Source organism: Penicillium waksmanii, assembly GCF_028829765.1.
Source record: "Penicillium waksmanii strain IBT 27052 chromosome Unknown utg000007l:1.0-4314555.0:1.0-4317578.0, whole genome shotgun sequence".
NCBI lineage: Eukaryota > Fungi > Ascomycota > Eurotiomycetes > Eurotiales > Aspergillaceae > Penicillium > Penicillium waksmanii.
In genome coordinates this window covers 2,566,666-2,587,509 of record NW_026643253.1, presented here as the reverse complement: position 1 = coordinate 2,587,509, position 20,844 = coordinate 2,566,666, and the positions used below count along the sequence as shown (strand labels likewise).

The 20,844-nt window shown below is 49.4% G+C and overlaps 9 protein-coding genes across 9 annotated transcripts; 3 read left to right on the top strand and 6 right to left on the bottom strand.

The window, feature by feature from the left end:
* Positions 1-250: 250 nt before the first annotated feature.
* Positions 251-1,528, bottom strand: N7481_007797 (alpha/beta hydrolase; the record flags this gene model as incomplete). The annotated part of the gene is made up of 3 exons (XM_057267016.1): positions 251-511; positions 585-902; positions 989-1,528. The coding sequence occupies 3 exons, from the start codon at positions 1,526-1,528 to the stop codon at positions 251-253; spliced, it is 1,119 nt and encodes a 372-aa protein (XP_057121217.1).
* Positions 1,529-2,050: 522 nt separating this feature from the next.
* On the bottom strand, positions 2,051-3,399 carry N7481_007796 (putative aspartate transaminase; the record flags this gene model as incomplete). The annotated part of the gene is made up of 3 exons (XM_057267015.1): positions 2,051-2,115; positions 2,174-2,279; positions 2,341-3,399. 3 exons carry the CDS (start codon positions 3,397-3,399, stop codon positions 2,051-2,053), a joined length of 1,230 nt encoding a protein of 409 aa, XP_057121216.1.
* A 1,003-nt stretch (positions 3,400-4,402) lies between these two features.
* Positions 4,403-5,801, bottom strand: N7481_007795 (putative chitin biosynthesis protein (Chs5); the record flags this gene model as incomplete). The annotated part of the gene is made up of 3 exons (XM_057267014.1): positions 4,403-4,726; positions 4,791-5,618; positions 5,730-5,801. 3 exons carry the CDS (start codon positions 5,799-5,801, stop codon positions 4,403-4,405), a joined length of 1,224 nt encoding a protein of 407 aa, XP_057121215.1.
* Positions 5,802-6,346: 545 nt separating this feature from the next.
* On the bottom strand, positions 6,347-6,889 carry N7481_007794 (uncharacterized protein; the record flags this gene model as incomplete). The annotated part of the gene is made up of 1 exon (XM_057267013.1): positions 6,347-6,889. The coding sequence occupies one exon, from the start codon at positions 6,887-6,889 to the stop codon at positions 6,347-6,349; it is 543 nt and encodes a 180-aa protein (XP_057121214.1).
* A 525-nt stretch (positions 6,890-7,414) lies between these two features.
* Positions 7,415-8,065, top strand: N7481_007793 (translation initiation complex factor eIF1A; the record flags this gene model as incomplete). Its single annotated transcript, XM_057267012.1, has 2 exons — positions 7,415-7,435; positions 7,637-8,065. The coding sequence occupies 2 exons, from the start codon at positions 7,415-7,417 to the stop codon at positions 8,063-8,065; spliced, it is 450 nt and encodes a 149-aa protein (XP_057121213.1).
* Positions 8,066-9,133: 1,068 nt separating this feature from the next.
* Positions 9,134-11,343, top strand: N7481_007792 (uncharacterized protein; the record flags this gene model as incomplete). Its single annotated transcript, XM_057267011.1, has 2 exons — positions 9,134-9,487; positions 9,547-11,343. The coding sequence occupies 2 exons, from the start codon at positions 9,134-9,136 to the stop codon at positions 11,341-11,343; spliced, it is 2,151 nt and encodes a 716-aa protein (XP_057121212.1).
* Positions 11,344-11,604: 261 nt separating this feature from the next.
* On the bottom strand, positions 11,605-13,505 carry N7481_007791 (MDR family MFS transporter; the record flags this gene model as incomplete). The annotated part of the gene is made up of 3 exons (XM_057267010.1): positions 11,605-11,981; positions 12,096-12,469; positions 12,532-13,505. 3 exons carry the CDS (start codon positions 13,503-13,505, stop codon positions 11,605-11,607), a joined length of 1,725 nt encoding a protein of 574 aa, XP_057121211.1.
* Positions 13,506-14,753: 1,248 nt separating this feature from the next.
* On the bottom strand, positions 14,754-17,058 carry N7481_007790 (uncharacterized protein; the record flags this gene model as incomplete). The annotated part of the gene is made up of 6 exons (XM_057267009.1): positions 14,754-15,254; positions 15,315-16,170; positions 16,227-16,353; positions 16,413-16,667; positions 16,723-16,857; positions 16,929-17,058. The coding sequence occupies 6 exons, from the start codon at positions 17,056-17,058 to the stop codon at positions 14,754-14,756; spliced, it is 2,004 nt and encodes a 667-aa protein (XP_057121210.1).
* Positions 17,059-18,748: 1,690 nt separating this feature from the next.
* Positions 18,749-19,845, top strand: N7481_007789 (Restriction endonuclease type I HsdR N-terminal; the record flags this gene model as incomplete). The annotated part of the gene is made up of 4 exons (XM_057267008.1): positions 18,749-19,040; positions 19,113-19,457; positions 19,540-19,649; positions 19,702-19,845. The coding sequence occupies 4 exons, from the start codon at positions 18,749-18,751 to the stop codon at positions 19,843-19,845; spliced, it is 891 nt and encodes a 296-aa protein (XP_057121209.1).
* Between the last annotated feature and the right edge of the window lie 999 nt (positions 19,846-20,844).

The following is a 20,844-nucleotide window of genomic DNA, read 5'->3' as shown; positions in this document are numbered from 1 at the left end:
TCGTCATTGGGGGTGGTTGGGTGTAATTTTGGTAACCCCGGTAACTATTGTGGTATGGTATGGTATTCACACTAGGGGCCCTCTTATACATTCATCCATCCCATCTTCATTCATCATGGATCGACATGGATCCTGGGAAAATCTGATAAATACTAGATACCTACCAGTCATTGATTATCATGAATCTAATTCATCCATATAACATACCTAGGTATATTATAGGTCAATTAGTCCCTGTTCATCTACCCCATTATCTACCATCTACTGCCTGCTTCAACGCAGCGATAACCCTGCGATTATACAACTGACCACCCTCCATAATCCCATCAAGCCCAGCAATAAGATGTGGAGCACCCTTATATCGATTCAAACTAGCTCCATTCCCTGCTGCTTGCAGTTTACCAGCATAAACCTCCCCTTCATCGCGCAGCGGATCTAGTTCCGCAGTCGACACCAGTGCCGGCGCCAGATTCTCGAAATTACTAGCAAGCATAGGCGAGATTTTCCAATCCTAGACACGAAATCAGTATCAGCTTTGCCCATTCTAAAATTGAAAAACATTGCCGCCGCAGCTCCTCACTCACATCCCGCGAAGCCGGTGGCCTCGGCACCCCGAGTAACTGCCGATGAAAATAAGCCATGCGGGCCGCAGGGAGAGCCGGGGCAAATTCCATTTCCCGGTATGACTCGTACGGACAGTTGTCGCGGTCAAAGTGGCCATCGGCTGTGAAACTATTATGCATATCACACACGGGTACTGTCAATACCTGTAGTTTCAGAGGAATGTTCGCGTCGCGGCAGAGATGGGCGATTACGGCGGCTAGATGGCCGCCTGCTGATGCGCCGCCGATGGTGAAACGGTTAGGATCGAGGTTGAATTCTTCTGCTTTTTGTTCGCGGATCTATATGTGTTGAGATTTGGGTATTAGTTAGGGGGTGATATCGATGGGGAGGATGCTAGTAGAAAACATGAACATAGTAAACACACCCAGTTAAACGCCGCCCAACAATCCTCCACCGGAATCGGAAATGGATGCTCAGGCGCAAGTCGATAATCCACATCGAAGACAACACACTCCCCCTCAAGCCCATCAACAATCCTCTTACAAAATTCGTGATCAACCTGCAACCCACCAAACACCCACCCGCCTCCATGGAAATTGAGATAAGCCGCTCTCTTCTTCGGCAGACCATTCTCTGGATCTAATTTAGGCGCTGGCTCGAAGATTCGAATCGTGATCTCTCCCCCATCCACGGGACATTTCTGCTCTGTTATCGAGAAGATATCGGGACCTGGGGCTCGGCCGTAGGCGATGGTGTATCGGGATGGGTCTTTGCGGTAGTCTTCTATGGGCACTTCGTGCGTGTGGAGACGGCCGGCGTTGTATTTGTTGTAATACTCGACGTAGATTGGGTCGAAGCGGGAGACTAGTTCTGGGGGTATACTGTTGTGCAGTGGGAGTGGTTGGGTTGGGGGGACTTGGAGGTTATGGAGTTTGGGGTCGCCTTGGCCGGTTTGGGATGTCATGTTGAGGAGAGTCGATATTTGGATAGGATGGGATGGGATGGAAGGGAGGATAGTGGAAGCGTGATTAAATCTCTTCCAAGGTTGGTACTGTTTTCTGTATGTGAGGGGGGGCACGAGCTTGCTGTCAAGTATGTTTAAATACCGGCACTTGTCAGGGCACCAATTGGTACCTCATGGTTGCACTGCGTGCGGGGTTGCTGTTGGAGATGGTTATTATCCGATCCGATGGTGTATAGAGTTATCCGACGGTAGATAAGTGTATCCATGCATGGATTTGACTGTCATGTTTATACGTAGTTGATTCAATTCTTATGTTCATTTGTTCATTTTGTTCATTTTTGTTCATTCTCTATGATTTCTATCATGATTTCGTCAACCCATTGTGAGGATCAGTAACCCCGCATGATGCATGTATGTAAGTGCCCAGAAAAATTGCCTAAAAAAAGGAATGCAGCTCGTTTTGTTGTGCTGTATTGCTGACCAACTCTCTCAAATCCCCTTGTTTAGTCGCATGTCAATTGCTTAAAGCACGTTGCGGACGACGTCGTCAATGGCCAGGGCCACGTAGGCGACGTTCTTCTGGCTCACTGTGTTTACTCTGTCAGTATGCTCTTTTTGATATTGTGAGTTGCTGGAAAAACTTACAGCCACTGATGGACGCACGACCAGACTTGAGCAGGTAGACGTGGTACTTGTCCTTGAGGGCGTAGACCTGCTTGGGGGTGAGGCCAGTGTAGGAGAACATGCCGTTCTATAAGAAAGGTTTATGGTTAGTCAAAGGGTAAGATAGATCAAATGAGTACTCGTCTTACCTGCTCCACGATGTGCTCCCAAGTACCAGGAGTCTTGAGACGAACAAGTTCATTGTACAGGGCCTCGCGCATAGACTTAATGCGCGAGCTCATGACCTGCAAATCATTGTGCCAGTCCGCAGTCAACTCCTCGCTCGACATGATCTTCTTAACAATAGTGCAACCAATACGAGGACCCATAGAGAACTCTCCGCGAATCAAGTGGCACAGGTTGTTCACAACAACATCACGGATAGAGGTAGCGCTGCGGTTAGTAATGTAGTGGAAAGCACCAGTACGCTGACCGTAGAGACCCATATTCTTCGAGAAACTCTGCGCAACACACATCTCCATATCAGGCTTGTTATCAAAGAAGTAGCGCACCGCCCACGCATCCTCCTCCAGCGAACCCGACGCAAAACCCTGATAAGCGGAATCAAAGAACGGGAAGAGCTTCTTGCGCTCACACAGATCCGCAATCGCAATCCACTGCTCCTTATTCGGGTCCAGGCCCGTGGGGTTATGCGCGCAAGCATGCAGCAAGACGGCATCACCTTCCTCGGCATCATTCTCAAGTGTAGACATCATGCCGTCAAAGTCGAAGGATCGCGTCGCGGCGTGGTAGTAGGGGTATGTCTTGCGCGGCACGCCGGCCAATTCCCAGATCGTCATGTGGTTGGCCCAGGAAGGGTTTGACAGCCAGACATTGCGCGGCTTCATGTGGTGGGCGAGGAAAAGCGCGCCCAGGTGGTTGGCGCCGGTTCCTGCGACCGTTTGCACGGATGCAATGCGTGCTTTCGCGGCTGCTTCTTCGCTAGCCTTACCCTCAAAGCCGAACATTAAATCCCGGGCGATCTTCAGGAAGGGCACGTCGCCCTCAATGGCGGTGTACTCGTGTCGCATCAGGTCGTTCTCCTCGGCGAGTTGCTTCTCGGCTTTCTCGACGGCTGGAAGAGGCCATGGTTTGCCATCGTCGGTTCGGTAGACGCCTACGCCCAGGCTGACCTTTTGAGGGTGGGTGTCGGCGAAGAAGGCACCGTTCAAGGCGAAGATCTCATCCGGGTGGGACGGGGGCCACATTGAGACGAGTGGGAACTTTTTCCATGGTGGCTGTGATGTGTAATTTTGGGGATATTGGGGGGGGGTGATTGGGTGTGTATGTGTATGTATGTGTGTAAAGAATAGGGCAGTGGACTTGAAGGGAGAGAATTGCGAGTTCATGTAACAAAGTAACAAACTCGGTGCCGACGCTGAGTCAAGCCGATATCGCCCAAGTTCGCTTGCTTTTTCCTCCCCCGCGGGAACTCCCGCTTAATGCCGGGCACTCAGCCATCTCGATGTCCTTTTGCCTCCTAAAAGGTTTTTTTCACTGGTCACGCGATCAAAATACCGCGAGTAGCCTAGGTTGAGCCTTGGTTCGAGGATGGAGAGTATAAAAGAAGTGAGGAGGTTCAAGTTCAAGTTCAAGTTGAAGTTGGGACAAAGGTTAAACCTTGTCAGCGGACGTCATCAAATGCGGGTTGATTGGCCAGCAAATCATGTCTATACAAAAAATAAGTAGTAACACAGGTACTCGTAAGATTGATTCTGGTCATGTATCATTAGTATTCCAAGGTTAAGAGCTTTTTTGAATAGGTATATTGTAAATATCCATACCTATTACTAGTGACTCCAAGCCGGAAGGTGTTATATATATCAGGTCCAGAGGTCGGTTTATAGAGCACAGGACCCCCATACCAGGTACTTCTAGTCCCTATTGAACTCAGGCTTCCGAGTCCCGAGGTCCTTGAACCTTCAACAAGTTGGAACACTCCAGGGCCACTACTACTACTATTACTTCTGGTATAGCTATTCATCTGAAACTTGAAATTGAATAATATCAGGTGCATTAAAAGAGAAAGGCTATCTACTATACATCAAAACATAGGGCGAGAATAACCAGGCAAGGGATATCGAATCATAAGTTAACACCCCCGCCTATAAGAGAAGCCCATAAAAACCTGAACACAGTGGCGTCCAAAGTCCAACAAAAAACTGTACTGGATATAGTAGTCGTAGAGGCGTCGGTCTGGATGGCATATCTCTAAAGCGGCACTTCATTGAAGTCACCTTCACCCTCTTTGCCCTTGCCCTTGAGACTTGTCTTGTTCACCTCGTCGTCTTCGTCCGGCATGTTCTGCGGGAGAGTACTCTCTCTTCTGGCATCTTCCTCGCTCTCTGCATCCTTTTCTCCAAGATCTGCTTCGAGTTCTTTCTCCAGCGCAGCCTCACTCACTTGCCCATTTGGCCGTGCCGACAGCTCATCCTCATCCTCTGACTCGTCCTTCGGCGGCGGGGGCGGAGGCGGCAAATCGTCCTCAACCTCCGACCCAACCTCCTGCGTCAGAGCCTGCGGCGGCGTACTCGTCTCACCACCCGGGAAAGGCGTCAGAGGGGGGTTCCTCAATAGTAGACGAATCATGCTCGGGTACGGTTTCAGGCGCGGGCGTGGGCGCAAGTGTAGGCTGCTGTGTCGTGCTGGGGCGATGCGCGAGTGTGGCATTCGACATGGTGGAGGTAGTTCTTTGGTGAGAATTGCCATGAAGCGTACCGAGCTGGCGAAGTTTAGGGTCCGCATTGAGATAATAACCGCGCACGCCAACAATTGTGCCTTCCGATTCACAAGCATCCACCCACTCCGGCACCACGACAGGGATATTCATCTCGACTGCCTTTTCCCACAAGGGACCGCGACCCTCCGTGCAGACGAAGTGGGTAGTGTCAATGCGAACGGAATCGATCAGTTTGCCGCCTACGCGGTCCAGCGCAACGCCCAGTGCCTCCTTGCGGTGTGGATCGAGGACGCCCGGCGTCACGGTGATCCCGGACAGGTCGGTCATTTTGTGTGTCCGACATGTCAGCTTCTCCGACTGGTAGGTGCCGGCGGTTGTGCGCAGGACGAGGTGGAAGGTGTATTCGGAATGGATGGCTAGACCGCTAATCTTTGTGCTGCGCGTGTCGAGGGGACGGGGTATGGAGCCGGCCTTTGAGCCGTTGCGGTAGAGGGAGAGCGATTTCAGAGACGCGGTTGCGAGGTCGATTGGGTCCCATTCTAGGACGAGGGAGGTCTGGGTTGCATTTCGTAGGCGGAGGATTGGAGGAGACGGGGCCTTGACGCCGTAGGTGTTTAGGATGCGCTTCTGGAGAGATTGGAAGGCGGTTGCGTTGGCGGTTTCGGCGGCGTGGTTGCGCGCAACGGTGATGTCGACGATACTTCCGCTGGAGATGTCGTTGGGGAGGAGGACGGAGGGGAACTCGATCTATATGTGTTCTCATTAGCATTCCATTGAGTCTTGTCTTTGTGCGATAGAGAAGTAGGCATCGATTTGGGGGGTTGCCATGCGACCAGGGGCGAGGCAGCTTCTGCTTACAAGGCGATTATCCTGGGTGAGGAGGACGGCAACACCTGCGTCTACCTTGCCGACTGTCAAGGAGACGAGCATCGTGAGGTGTTTTTATATGAAAGGAATAGGGGGGGAGTGGTTGAGAGGAGATGGTTGAAAGAGAGAGGCAGGTGGATTCGGAGTCGGAGTCCAAGTGTTGATTCCGCCAGATCGGCATTAGCGAGGCTTAGAGATGGGGCAGTACATCTGGAGTAGACATGCCAACAACCAACACAATCCACCCAGACCTGCCATTTTTAAGTCGTATATGTATTGATGCGATTGTTATTGAATATTTTAATTTTGTTATGATAGTATATCCACATAGTCAAAGTCAGCCCTGGAGGGGTTGTTTTTATTCAGGAACAAGCTTCTGCTCTAGGCGGCTTCTATATTGGGACCTCCATGACCGGCCACCGCGATTGTGACCAGAGCAAATAATGGAGTATCCCTTGGTTTATTTTTGAGATACTGTTGTACAATGTCTTTCGGGTACCCTTTACAGTACCAACTAACCCAAACGCCATGCAAATGCTCCTAATGTCCAGACCAACCGCTATAATACAATGAAGAATATGCCATAAACCGAGAGGAAAAGCCAGAGTTCAAATTTCTCCCGCTTTCTGTTGACCAGCCTTCTGCTGACCAGTTTTCGGCTGACCAGATCTCGGCTGACCAGATTTCTCCCTAGCCTTTTGCTCATTATGCTTCTGCTTTCGTAGTTTCCTCCGATTGAGGATTGACAACATAAGATAATTCGCATCGTTCTGGAGCACATCATATCTTTGATTCAAGGATCCTTCTCGAACAAAGACTTCCATAGACCCAAGCAAGGGATTTGGTCGTTCAGTATCAGGGATAGAAGGGAGTGGATGTCCCAATGGATCAAGCCCATGGTGTGCCAACGCTTGCCGAAAAGCACTGCGCGCTCTTCGTGCAGCCCAAGATCGAACCACTCGTTTGTAATTGCCCAGTTCAACGTTGATGTTGACTCGCCACCAAAGCTCATTCTTGCTTCGATTGTCCCACATATGCGCTATCTTGGGACGAATAGGATGGCCTGGAACGGTGAGGTAGCGACTTGCAACCATTGGGATCGTGTGGTGGGGTTTGAATCGGACCATGAAGTTGTCAGAGGTGGCCGTCATTTTTGCCATTATTGAGTGAGCCTTCATAGTGGCGGGTGGTTATCGGTTACTGGGGTACTCCAGTCCAGTCCAGTCCGGTGCAGTCGTTAGAGGGTCGCTGTAGGTGCGGTGGAGGATCGGCTCATGGCGAACGAGGGAAGGAGGTGGAACGGTCGCCTTATTTGCGCGGGGTATTGTAGTGTTTGAGGCAAGATCGAATGCCAATACCAAGTCAAAGCCAGCTTGAAACCCGGATTGAATTGCTCATGTCTGTCATGTCTGTCATAACACTGGAAAGTCACAAGACAGAAACATTTCTGCCGGGCGGTGTAGTTGATTCCTTGGTGCCTGGTTACGTCAGCACAAGATTTGCATTTGCAGGGCACAGACACCCCCCCACTTACTCACCTTCTTTCCTTTCTTTCTTCTCTCAGCCAACTCCGGGGAAATCTACAAGTCTCCCTTCTCTTCTTCTTTTTCAAGAAAGAGAAAGCACAAAGCACCGACAGCCAGACTCAAGTCCAGTGCACGTCGTGCCCCGCCGCTATGCCCAAGAACAAGGGAAAAGTAAGACCGCAAAATATTCAGCCCCTCCTTCGTGGAATGTGTCACCCCCGCCACCGTCTCCATGGATGCCCGACCACATTTTGTTGAAGGGTCAATCATCATGTCAAGCCGTGGGTTATGGTTTCAACTTCAAATACTCGAAATACGGACGCACAATACTACCCCGAACAATGCTGACTTTCTCTCTTTGAAAAAATATAGGGCGGTAAGAACCGTCGTCGTGGAAAGAACGAGAACGACAACGAGAAGCGTGAGCTCGTCTTCAAGGAGGAGGGCCAAGAGTACGCTCAGGTCGTCAAGATGCTGGGTAACGGTCGTCTGGAGGCTCTCTGCTTCGATGGCGAGAAGCGTCTGGCCCACATCCGTGGCAAGCTTCGCAAGAAGGTCTGGATCAACCAGGGTGATATTATCCTGCTCTCGCTCCGTGACTACCAGGACGAGAAGGGCGATGTGATCATGAAGTACACTTCCGACGAGGCCCGCAGTCTCAAGGCCTACGGTGAACTTCCCGAGCACGCCAAGATCAACGAGACCGACACCTACGCCAACGATGGTCTCGAGGACAACGTCGAGTTCGACGAGGACCGCGAGAGTGAGGAAGAGAAGGAAATCGATGTCGACGACCTCTAAGGTCACCCTCCACCAACCCCCCCAGAGCTCGACTGCTCTCTACCCTGCAAGAATGCCACCACGAGATACCCCCCCTTGTGGCATCCTTCACGTTCCGCCATATTACCTCCTACCGTGTATCGATATTGGCCTAGACGCCGTGGCTTCTCTTTGCTCCCGATCCCAGCTGAGACTCATGTTTCTCTTTGAGGGGTGTAGGCTGCCTACCCCTGTCAACGCGACCATCTGTTTCTTTGGAATCTGGACGAAGTAACAAAAGAGCCCTTTCCTTTTTTTGGGGGGGCTCCAAGGACAACAGTCACGGCAACGCCCGCCATTCCAGCCCGGCAATGAGGATGAGGGTCACCCATTTACCCCTCAGGCGCTTTCCTACGACAAGATACCAGGGTATGAAAGCAGTTGATGCCAAGATGATTTCGAGATTTGGATGCATGGATGGTTGTTTGTTCTTTTGAGTTTGATATTTCTTAAAAGATTCCCATATTTGTTTACTTCAAAATCCTCGGAGTCTTGCTTACGGAGAGAAAAAAAAGTGGTTGCAAGGCACGCATGATGAACCTGCGGGCTTGTTTCCTTGCATTGCATTGCATGCTATGTGTCTTGCTCTGTTTAGCCTCGCTTTCCTTCCATCCTTTTTGAGTGATAGATTATGTTTAAAAGTCACGAGAATTGAAAATACTTGGTACCTACTGGCATGCTCACTGTAATCCTCTCCATGAATGCTGTACGACTCGGCGTACCACTGGATGTATAATTCTGTTGATGTCGACTCACTACTACGGGTCGCCCTTTTACCCTCAGTTCCCCCCAAACATGATAACACGATATTTGATATATAGATTGCCTTACTGATTAGCTGAACAGCCAGTCGGACATCATTCATGTTATAAAAGATGGTTGTGAATGGGGGCTAAAAAGCCTTCTTTATTAGTTACTGCTTACTCATGATTCATCCCCTCTTCAGCCTCACCCATCACTCAACCTCAGGAGTTCATGTTATTATTTCGCACCGCTTCTATGGCATGACACATCCAATCACCACCTAGGCATCTCCGTGCCTCACACATCATGTCTGCTCCCCATGTTGCCCCATCGCATGATGCCCACGAGCAACCCAAACGGAGAAAGGTGCGCAAAGGCACCCACAGTTGCTGGGAATGCAAGCGCCGGAAGATGAAATGTATCTTCGATCCGCGCATTTCGAGAACCTCCTGCAACGGCTGTCGACGACGTGGCTCCTCCTGTATCGGCCAGGAATTCCCCGAGGACCAAGAAAATATCTTCATGAACATTGGAACCGGTGGTGATGGCACTCCTTTTGACGGCAGAACTCGCCCTGCCACGCCCAATGAACGAACAACTTATACTTTCACACCCGAGTCAACGATCATGGAGACTTCACAATTCTATAAATCTCCTGAGGTCTGTCTCTTTCCGCTATTCTTTCCAATATTATATGATTGTTCCTGACAGCTTTCTAGCAATATCTCCCGACTACTAGAAATGATACCTCACAACGTAAATTTGAAAGGCTATCTCAGTTCCTCCATGAATTACTCCCGTCACGCGCAGATACCGAGAGTATCTGCAAAGCCAGTCGCCACTTTTCCATCCTCTCCCACGAATTGTTGACGACGACGTACACCACCCTCTCTCAGAATGGCCTCCAAAGGCCCGAGAGTTTACTGATGACTCCTCAACCAAATGTGCATCCTGTTTTGATCGCGAGACACATGCTCAAGCTCGCCCTTTTCTTACAGCATCTCCCCCCGGACTTTCACAAGAGGATTAAAGGCCTATCGGAGCCACCCCGCATCATCATGGAACGTTTAGCAGATGTTGCCATCTGCCACGTCACGACAAACGAGGCACTGATCAGCAGCATAGAGAGCCTCGAATGTATCATGCTCGAGAGCTTATACCAGGTGAATATCGGGAACCTTCGACGAGGTTGGGTCGCAGGCCGCAGAGCACTGAGTCTTGCCCAATTAATGGGCTTTCATCGGCCAGATAACCAGGCCGTATGCAAGACGCTCGACCCTACACTGAAATATGACACACGGATCATGTGGCTCCGCATCAACATCCTCGACCGCCAGCTCTGCCTCCTTCTCGGTCTGCCCGAAGGTTGCACCGACCATAGCATGGCCTTGGATACATACATCACCAACGACTGCCCCATGAGCCGTATCGAGCAGCGGCACTGTGTCGCCATGTCCCGAATTCTCGAACGGAACGCATCCAAGCCGAGTGGCCGAGACCTCGCCGCCACACGCGCCATCGACCTGGAGCTGCAGACAGCAGCGGCCAGCCTACCAAGCAAGTGGTGGCTGGCCCCGAAACTCAACAATACCTCCACCGACCTGCAAGCCGTGTTCTGGGATTCACGCCGCCTGATCCTGCAGATTAGTCACTACAACCTTCTCAACCACCTGCATTTACCATACATGCTGCGACCCTGGTCCGCAGAGAACAAAAATGAGTATTCGCGAATCACATGCGTCAATGCATCGCGGGAGGTTCTATCGCGCTATAACTCACTCCGCAGCTTCAATCGCATCGCATACAGTTGTCGCACGGTCGATTTCCTCGCTCTCACCGCGGCCATGGCTCTCCTCCTCGCACACATGGATAGCCATTGCGATGGGGCAGAAAACCTACTTGCAAACCAGTATTTGAGCGATCGCGGGATGATCGAACAGGTACAGGAACACATGACTGAGATCAACCGGCTGAATTCAGACGAATTGAGCGCACAAACTGCAGATCTGCTAAAGGCGTTATTGGCGATTGACCTGGAGAAGGGGCATGAGCGAGTGAGTGTGCAGGAGGTGGGGAGTGAGGGTATTTTGCTGCAGGATGGGAACGGGATGAACTCAGAGGAAGACAGCGTGGTACAGGTGCATATTCCATGTTTTGGAATTATCAGGATTACACGCGAGAAACAGCAAGCTGCGACGATTGGAACCAACAACTTCGAAGCCCAAATCCGTCTCTCCTCCTTGATACACCCCAGTGGTTCCCTCTCCACTGACTCCCTCTCTACTGACAATACCTCTAACCCACTCTCCTTCCCTGTCACTGACCCAGCTGTTCCCCTTGAATATACCGCCGCCCCCTTCGCGCACCAACAACAGCAACAATGCCAGACCACGTTCTTCGACCCCGGCCTTTCTCTAACACCATCCCCGCTAATGCAGAGCGAGCACCCTGGAGTCGCTGCTGGCGGCGAAGACTGGGCATTTCAGGGGTGGATATGGCTTTTTTCGAGAGTATAATGAGGAATGCTGGGGGCGATGTTTGACCACTGCCTACGTTCGGGGATGCCTGGATGTACTACCGATTAATCGATCAACAAAGACCACACAATATAGTATAAGAAACACTCTAGGTATGTATTTAACAAGACACCCTTAATCTGATATATCACTTTGGAAGTCAACATGTTGCCACCCCCAGCTCAAAGCTCACTCGCCTGTAAAATAGTCTGCCATCTCCCACCTGCCATATCAGGTAGCAAGACTAGCAGGGCTAACCCTCTAGGATCGATCCTTCTTCCCATCGACAATCTCCTCCATTTTCTTTTCCTCCTCCACTATAGCCTCCTCTGTCGCCGGCTTATCCTCCTTCCCATGATCCGGCAGCCTCTTAAAGGGAATAATCAGCGACAAAAGGACCGCAAACGCCGCACACGCCAACGAAAATGCAAACACATCCTTGATACCGACCATATACGCAGCTATCACCTCTTTAAGATCATCCCCGCTGAACACGTCCTGAAGTTCGGAGGCACCGGTGCCCAGGACCAGGGTGGGATCGAGGTGAGCTGCACCGTAGAGGACGGTCTGGAGCATCCGGTTGGCGAAGAGGGATTGTCCGATGGCGACGAAGTAGGCTCCGCTAAGGGTTTGACACACTGTGGTGGAATTCGGTGTTAGAGCTCATGTATAAAAGTTACCTGAGTACCTAAGATACTCGGGTGCGCAACACTTATACTGCGGAGTGAGTGAGAACAAATACTAGTACTTACTAACCATGATTCCAGTCGCACTGGAAACATCTTCAAGCTTCGAGAAGCCCTGCACGGCCGTCATGGGGATCTGGTTGCAGATACCAACGCCAAATCCAAAAAGCACCTCGGCACCGATGTACATGGCTTTAGAGGAGCCAACATCCAGAATATAGATCAGGGCCATGCCGGCGGTCATGATGAGGGCGCCGAGGAGCTCGTAGGGTTGTGTGTAGCGGGTTTTTCCGATGACGCCGCCGCTAACAACGGCGCCAAGGGCGAAGAAGGCGAGGAATGGGAGGGTGTTCACGCCGCTTGTCACGGCTGATTGGCCGTGGATGGATTGGAAATAGATGGGAAGGTAGAACATGACTTGGTAGAGGGCGCCATAGGAACTAAAGTGGGTTAGTCATGGGTGGGAGATGGATGGTTGGATGTATAGCCATGAAGAACTTACATGAGGCAGAATAGGGCATTACTCCATGTCATGCGCAGTTTAAGAATACTGAAGGGAGCCATGGCACGGTGGCCTTGGAACCATTCAGTAACCAAGAAGCCAATGCTGAGGACAATCCACATAACCAAAGTCGTGATGACCGAGCCATCATTCCATGATTTAGTCTGCCCACCCCATTGCAAAGCCAGTGTCAAACAGACAAGAGACATAAGTAGCAAGCAGAATCCTGGAAGATCCAGTGCGAGGATGATCTCCTGCCATGTTGCTGGGATTTTCTTAATGTGCTTGGGGATGCGCAGGAATAATAGTGTCAGCACGATGATGGATCCACCAACGGGCAAATTAATCCAGAAACACCATCTCCAAGTAACTCCGCTCGTGAATGCACCGCCAATCACCGGTCCCAGAATGGTCGAGACCATAAAGACTGCCATCCAAGTGCCGATAAGAAGCGGATGGTTTCTCGGCGGGGCGACGTAGTTGATGACAATGAGGGTGCCCCCGAGGACACCAGAGGCTCCCCAACCTTGAATGGCACGTCCAATGATGACAGACACGCTATTCGGAGCTGCCGCGGCCACAATACTGCCCACCAAAAAGATGCCGACTGCGCTGAGATAAACCCACTTCACGTCGAGGTATTTGAATAGTTTCCCCCACAGCGGCGAGGCCGAGGCCGCGAGGATGAAAGTAGCACTTCCATACCAGCCGACATCGTCGAGTTTGCGGAAATCATTGGTGATGCCGGGGATTGCTGTTGCGATAATACCAATCTCCAGGGAGACGAGGATGGTGCTCACAAAGATCGTGAACATGATGAGCATGAGTCGGACACCAGTCGCATATTCGGGAGGAATATCGTCGGGAATTTTTTTCTTTTGGTCTTTGGAGCCATCACCGGCACTATTCGAGCTGGGCTGGCCTCTATCCAGCTCGGTTTTGTTGCTGTTCTCGAGGTCTGAACCGTCTGCCATCATTCAAGTTCAAGTAAAAATGTTGATATTCTGCGCCACGGCAGCCCGTCAAAGGGTACGGAGGTTGCAACCTGTAGTCCCGAGCTCACAAAGAGGTATGCTGAAGTCATCTCGATGACAAAAAACTCACGTAAGGAAGCCTTTGATTGACACGGTCGAACAAGAGAACGAGACATTTCGACCGCCGTGTTTTGTATATAAATCTTGGCAATGGAGCTACTATTGGTCCACGGAATTAGTCATACGGCGGTCGAATCATCGCCAACATATGCAGTAGTATTCGTCCGCTGTGTGCTAAGAAATTAATAGCTGACTGATACCATTAGAATTAATAATGTTCCTTTTGCACCCTCGACCGGACAGATCTTAGGTTCGGGTGGTTCGACCGTTAGCCTCCAGGATTTCATAGATAGCATGCTTACCGCAGCCGATAGGGGTAAGTTGGCCAAAATTAGTAAACAGGAAAATGAATTAACAGCCAAGATTAGAGTTATTTATTCTTGATAGCTCAATATCACAAGGAACTATTGTTAATTGAAACTCGCTATGACCTTGGAAGATAAAATACTGATTACTAGTAGTTATAGTATATATCCGTCTGGGTAGGGTTCAAGTCAATAGTACTAGCAAAGATCCTGAATCCAACACTGGCAGGAGTGCGTGTGGGAAATAAGGCAAAATTTTAAGGACAAACTTGACAAAAAGGGTTCAAGTTGTGGCTTTAGCTTCACTTTAGTAGAATTTGCCGAAGTGCGAATAGTAATAGCCAATGGATCGATTGTACAACACAGCTTGATGTATGCAATGGGGGCTTCAAGACCATGATTCACTGAATCTTGAAAAAGTTTCATCTTCTGGTCCTTTGATCTAGTGGTGAGGATGTCAGATTTTGAAGGTTAACCCTTCCCCGCTTAATGTGGTGATCGATTTTCTGAATGCCCCGGTTCGAACCCGGGAAGGACCTCAATCATTTCATTTTTGTTAAAAGAATTCTTCTGTTCTCCTCTTAATTGTTTTATTTTATTTTATTTCACACATTCAATCAAGTTTTAACCCCAGGGCTGATCTCCAACACGGTCCATAAGTTAGCCGAATCGCCATCCATGGATCAACCTTTTCTCGTCCACATTTATGACCGGATGGTATGAATATTTGTATATTCTATTGACCGACTATAAGAGTCCATCCCCTGTTCATTACAGGCTAAATTCAAATTCTACATACAATGCGAACACCTTCAAAACACCTTCAAGCATCCAGACTTCCCTCCCCGTTGGTCGACCCCTTAACACACCCTGCATCGCCAAACATCGAGTTCACAGCATCTTGCCACGTAGTCTCTTGCTGAAGGTAATTATGCAGCGTATAAAAGCGCCGGCACTCTGCAGCTTCATAGACGAATTGCAACGGGGTCTCACCATCCTCGGGATCATACTCGTTGCGAAGATTGATATTCCCACTCCAGGAAAACGACGGCGTCAGGTTCGGACTCGTCTCGTTGAACCGTTTCCATTCTGACGTGCTCAGGATCGGGGACGAGGTCCCCGCAGCCTTTTGGATGGCCTGATTTGCTTGCTGGATGTAGCCGTTGATATAGTTGATCTGCAGCGACTGGCCTCCCTTGACGCCACCGGCTCCTTGCATGGGGCTTTCGGTAGGTCGACCGCCAAATGCGATGGTGCGGACGCCTTGGCGCTTCATTAATTTGAGGAAGAGGGCGCAGGTTGAGGCGCATTCACCATTGGTAAGCTGTGTTTTGATACTAGTTAGTTCCATGGTTTTGAAACTTTCGACGTGGATACAACTTACGATTGCGATGTTTTTCCCAGGGAAGAGGGCTTTCTTCGGGTCCAGAGCGATGCTTCCGTATCCATTGATGGGAAAACTGGTAGACGAGAGAGCCGTGTAGTTGAAATTAGCCAACAAGCTGGACGAAGAACTTCCAAGAGTATCGTGTGGACCATAGAGATCATCCCAGGACTTGAAGTCGGTCTTTTGATCAGGCTTGACGTTCTTCTTATATCCGAATGGGTTGCTCGCGTCTGCGCTGGGGTCCGAAGATTCGGCCTTTGTGAGGTACTTCGCTGCATCGTGTGCTCTATAACGTGTCGCTGTGTAGGGCGTTTCTTCCGGGAAGAAGATCTTGAACAAATCAAGCCCGATTGAGATAGATCCGCCTGGGTTGCCGGTCAGATCGATCAAGATATTCTTCTTGCCAGCCTCTGTGGCGTTTTTCAGAAACTCCACGGTGACCCGAGAAACATCACTCGGACTGGAAGAGAATGTCGGAAGGAAGAGGATTCCCGTGTCTTCCAGGCCGGTAAGCTTAGAGAAATAACCTGCAACGGAACCTGCTGAGTTCTTCCAAGTCGTATCGGGAAGCCCTGGTACTTCTGATGAGGCTTCCTCGGTACTGGATGTGCTAAAAGCGGAGTTTAGTGTTCGAGGAATGCAGTTGACGGTGTATAGCTCGGTGCCATTGTCATATGAGAAGAACCTCTCAGTGGGAGAGGCTTTCTTCTCTATGGTCTGTTTCGTCCCGTTGCCGTACTCGATGGTCAGCTCGGAACCTTCGCTCCATTCAGTAGAGGAGGTCCAAAGGCCATTGACACCGATGGGTGTATTGGTGACGCTGCGAGCCGAAGCTGGGAATATTCGGTTATATCTGCAAATATTAGTCAATGCGATCACAGCGAATTGCGTAAAGATTGGAAAACATACTGCGCATCGCGGTCTTGAAGAGCTTGGCTAAATGCGTATGTTTCGAGAAACTTCGCTGCATCTGTCCCATTGATAGAAACAAGGGGTGAGACATCCTTGGGATTTTGCTCCTTGACATTTGCGTCGTCTGTGGGGCATAGTCAGCTAGGCATGTCTCGCATATAGTTATAGTAAGCTTGTACTCACTCAAAGTATAGATTGCGGGGAGCGACAGTCCATCTGATGAAACCGACACAAGCGGAAAATCGATGACATAGTTGAAAATGGACTGTGAACAAAGCTGGAAGACCAAGTGGCTATCATGCGCGGACTTGATGAGATTGGAAGTTTCGAGATCCATCTCAAACTGACTCGAGTAGCCATCGCCCTTGGCTTTGTCTAGGATTGTATCGATTCCTCCCAGAAGGTCGACAGATGGCATCTTGTAACCAGATGGGGGTGCTTTTCACCTGCGTTAGCCCAAATTAAAATGTACATAGGACCGCGTTCTGCTCACACTTCAGAAAGTCGACAGTGGACTGAAACTCGAGGATTTTGCGCACATTGGTAAGAAAGATTGTTGCTCGATCCGATTCAAACGGCATCGACTTTAGACACTGATATGCCAAATCGTGCGGCACCGTTGTATCGACTATGACCGTTAGCTAGTGCCTTTCGCTCTGACTGATAAAATCATCGATGCTCCCTCCCAATATGACGTACCCTTTTTTTCATTGGCATCTGCCACGAGACTAGTGATCTGCGCACATGGATCGATATCGCGCACATTCCTGCTCGCTCCAACAGCAGCCCCGAGCGCGACCGGGGCTAATAAGGTCGTCTTTAAATGCATCACTAGAGAGATGTTGATGTTAGAAACATGAAGTCGAGAGGTTCGATCTGCAGCATTTGGGGGCTTGGGGGCTTCTCCACTCTCAGGGGGCGTCGGTGGACCCTTGCGTGTCGTTCGTTGCTATTTTGGCGGAGCTACGTGGATCCCCAGAGAGTGCCAAGACGAAAAGTGAGCGTTGAGGATCGCGAAACGATCTGGATGTCTCGGCTAGTGGCGTTTTCTACGAACTTTTGGTTAACTTGTATGGGATGATCAAGGGGGTGGCTTTTTTCGGAGCTTCTTTGTTGTTTGTGTTGGTTGTTAGGGTGAGGAAGTAAACATTGAGTCAGTTCGGCCCGAGATCGCTTAGGCTACTTCGAGTCGTACAGCCAACTTGAAGTGACAACATAATTGAAGAAGGGGACCGGCAGAAACATGATACGAGTACATCTGTAAAGGCCAAGCCAAACATTTGATGTCTCATGAGCCTACCAATACTACTAGAAGGAGAGACGGTAGTATATTGTTCTTGATCCGAGAACAGCACCAAAAATTCAAATAAAAGCAATAAAAGACCAAAAGATACGGCTTGATAACAAAGTCTAACACAAAGTAAGAATCACCCACAGATCTATCCGTGAGCGACAATTTTAGTGTCAACATTGTGAGGGAACTTGCAACCCTGAACCGTACAAGTCTTCTGCGGACACCGATGTCCACTAACGCAATTCTCATCATCACATCCCAGGCCTTTTTGACAAAGACTCAAGCGGGCGATCCACATTAGATCAATTACTTCTTGGCCCTTAAGTTTCGGTACATGTTTATGGGTACATGTTTCTCCATATGAGCACGAACCCAGTATGTGAAACTGGTTGCAAAATTTATGTTGCTTCAGAGTCTCAATTTTTGACTTCGACAAGAAGCGCAACTGGGTATCAACTCTTTGGCCGCTAGCATTCCTATAAACAATAAGCTTCGGATTATTTGGCTTTGGTATCTCTGTCAGCGGATTTGTTGTCGAGGTGGGATTTTCGGCAGCTGTCTTCGCTATGGAGGCGTAGTTTGGGGTCGGCGTTCGTGGCGGCGTGATTGCTGGTGTCACGGTAGTGCCACAGAAAGACACCCTTCTAGATAGTTTCTTAGATCTGAATACCGTCGAGAAGGATGCTGTCTCGAAATACGGCACCAAAGCCTTAAGTTCATGGGCAAACGGTGGACCCTCTACCAGTGAAATCTGCTTCGATCCACGATAGGGTCCTAATATACGCGCATAGCCATTATCTGCAGACCCACAGAAGACAATGTGTGGCAATGAATATTCAGAAGATCACGATCGAAGTGTGCTGGAAATGAGCCTGATGCAGTAGCACTTACTCCTCCTCCCCTTCCATTCTTCCCGCTTCTTCTTCTCCGCACCCTCCCAATGTCAGTCACCGAGTGGTGGCATACATTTTTCCCCTGAATGCGCATGTCGACTTCCACGAGCCATGGGTAAGCTATACCTCTACTAGGCCAGTTTTGGTTCGCTCCTGCCGTCATACTTAACATTTCAGACCGTCAATAATTAACTTTAAAATTTCCATTCAAGTTTCCATTCTCTGCTCGACACCCACTCGACACCCACACAACTACATCACTGGATTACGAGAACAGAGGCACGATGGCGAAGAAAATACAAGTGAAACCTGCAATGAGTGCAAACAGAGCGATGTGTCAGATGGAGAGAAAGTGGAACGGTTTGAAGGACGCGATTGCTGCTCTCACGGCGGCCAAGGGAGCTCAGGAAGACAACTTGGCCAACTTGAGGGAAGCTTCTGCGGAAGTCAACAAACTTATGGACGAGATAAAAAAGAACCCTCCCGTTCCGACCATAGGCGTGACCGATGCAGCAAGGGGAGATCATGTCGACGCCCTCCAGAGAGGCTTTGGACTCCGAGCCGACCCAGAATGGAAAGATTGGATGGAACCCAAGCACTCCGAGCAGCTTGATGGATATTATCGTGAGTTACAGCCCTTTGGTAGTCTTTTCTCACTGGATTCAAGGACTGTCCAGCCCGCTAATTCTTTTTTAGGCAAGATTATCAAAAGTATGGGTGGTATGTTCCAGCCGCAGTCGTTCGAAACGAACGTTGACGACGAACCATGTTTGCGTGCTAGCCTGAACGCACTTATCTGGGCAATAAACTCAACGGTCCAAGAAATGAATCCTGAAGGCAGCAGGTCGCTGAGCATAAAACTTGAGCAATCCATGTCATACTACCCATACCGACATGATGGTGAGAATTATCGGCTGCAGGGTCGAGCTGACTACGCCCTTTGGTACGGCCGGCGCAGGGACATTGATACCAACCTGATAATCTGGGAGGCCAAAGGAAAAGCCGAGACGAATGGAGAATGCCAGCTGTTACTCTACATGGGTAAGTGTAGACTGTCTACCATCTCTCGTTTGAATATCGATACGAATCGTTGGCTAACCCATTCTTGATCGCCTATCTGCAGCCATGGTTCACAAAAAGCGATGTGAGCTTGGGAAGAAAAATCGCATTGTGTACGGAGTCCTCGCTCTTCCAAGGTACTTCGAATTCATCCAAATCGACAATGACGGTGTAGTATGATCAACCCTTCGCTGATGCTTGTATGCCATATCTGACTTGACTTTAGTACTCGATGCATTTTATCAAATGTTTTGATGATATCTTCAGTGCATACGTTCCACTCTTGACCTCCATCTTTATGGAGGCTGTGGCTCTATCACCACCCGGAAGTGAAGAAACGGACCCAGTGAACGCGATGGAAGCTGTCTAATTAAACCTGTCGGGTTGCCAGTCTTTAATTGCTGTTGAACTATGATTCTCATTCCCTTTTTTCTCGTCGATTGCTTGATGAAATTATTCTTACCCTCTTGCTTTTACACCGTGGCTTCTGAAAACATTTACCCACGGATTAAAGATGTATTTTATGTTAAAATTAGCCGAACTTGAAGGACCTCGGTCACTTTGGTCAATCAACACCATTCGGATCAATCCAAGCAACTGATCACGGACACTCCTTTCGTAAAGTAACCTTGGAAGACAAGTAGTAACTCACCTCACCAGCCTGTTTTAATGCACCTTGAAAAAAGAGAGACAAGCTTAAATGGACCATAGACTAAAACCAGCGACCTGGAAGCTATTATATTCAGAGTATTTAACTCTTGCTGAGATCCCGCAGATTGGATGCAGCGCATATCTAAAGTCGAAATAAAAGAGTAGTAGCCAATTAGAAGCTAAGCGCCGGCAAGGCGGAATCAGCCTCATTGAACCAATATGAGGAATCCGAAGTAACGCAAGTACATTAAGAAAATACGCGTATTTTTTATCAAGGTGAATTCGATTTAGAGATTTCAGGCTGAAGGTACCATAAAAATAAACACTCATAGGATGAGCACAAATATTCAGTCTGGCTTCGCTCAACCTTTGCTCCCATTAGCCTCTCAAGAACATCTTTAAAAGTATCTGACTCAAAAGGTGCAAGCTTTTGACGTGGTAACGAAAACCAAAGAACTCCAAGAAGGGGTACTAGAGATAGAGGTACCTGCTGGATACTTTGAATCTGGATTTTCGTTTCCGGTATAAAATAATTCGTGACGGGTGGTGTCATCCCGGGCAGGCGGATCCGCAACGTCTCTGTGGAAATGTTACTTTCATCATGAGATGGTCAGCGGAGCTGCGAGACATAGGAATCAGTCTATGACCACTGTCCAAGTTCGCGTACATGCCGCGCCTAGGCACTTTTCAGTCCTTCGGGAAGGTCGTGGCGAGGGTT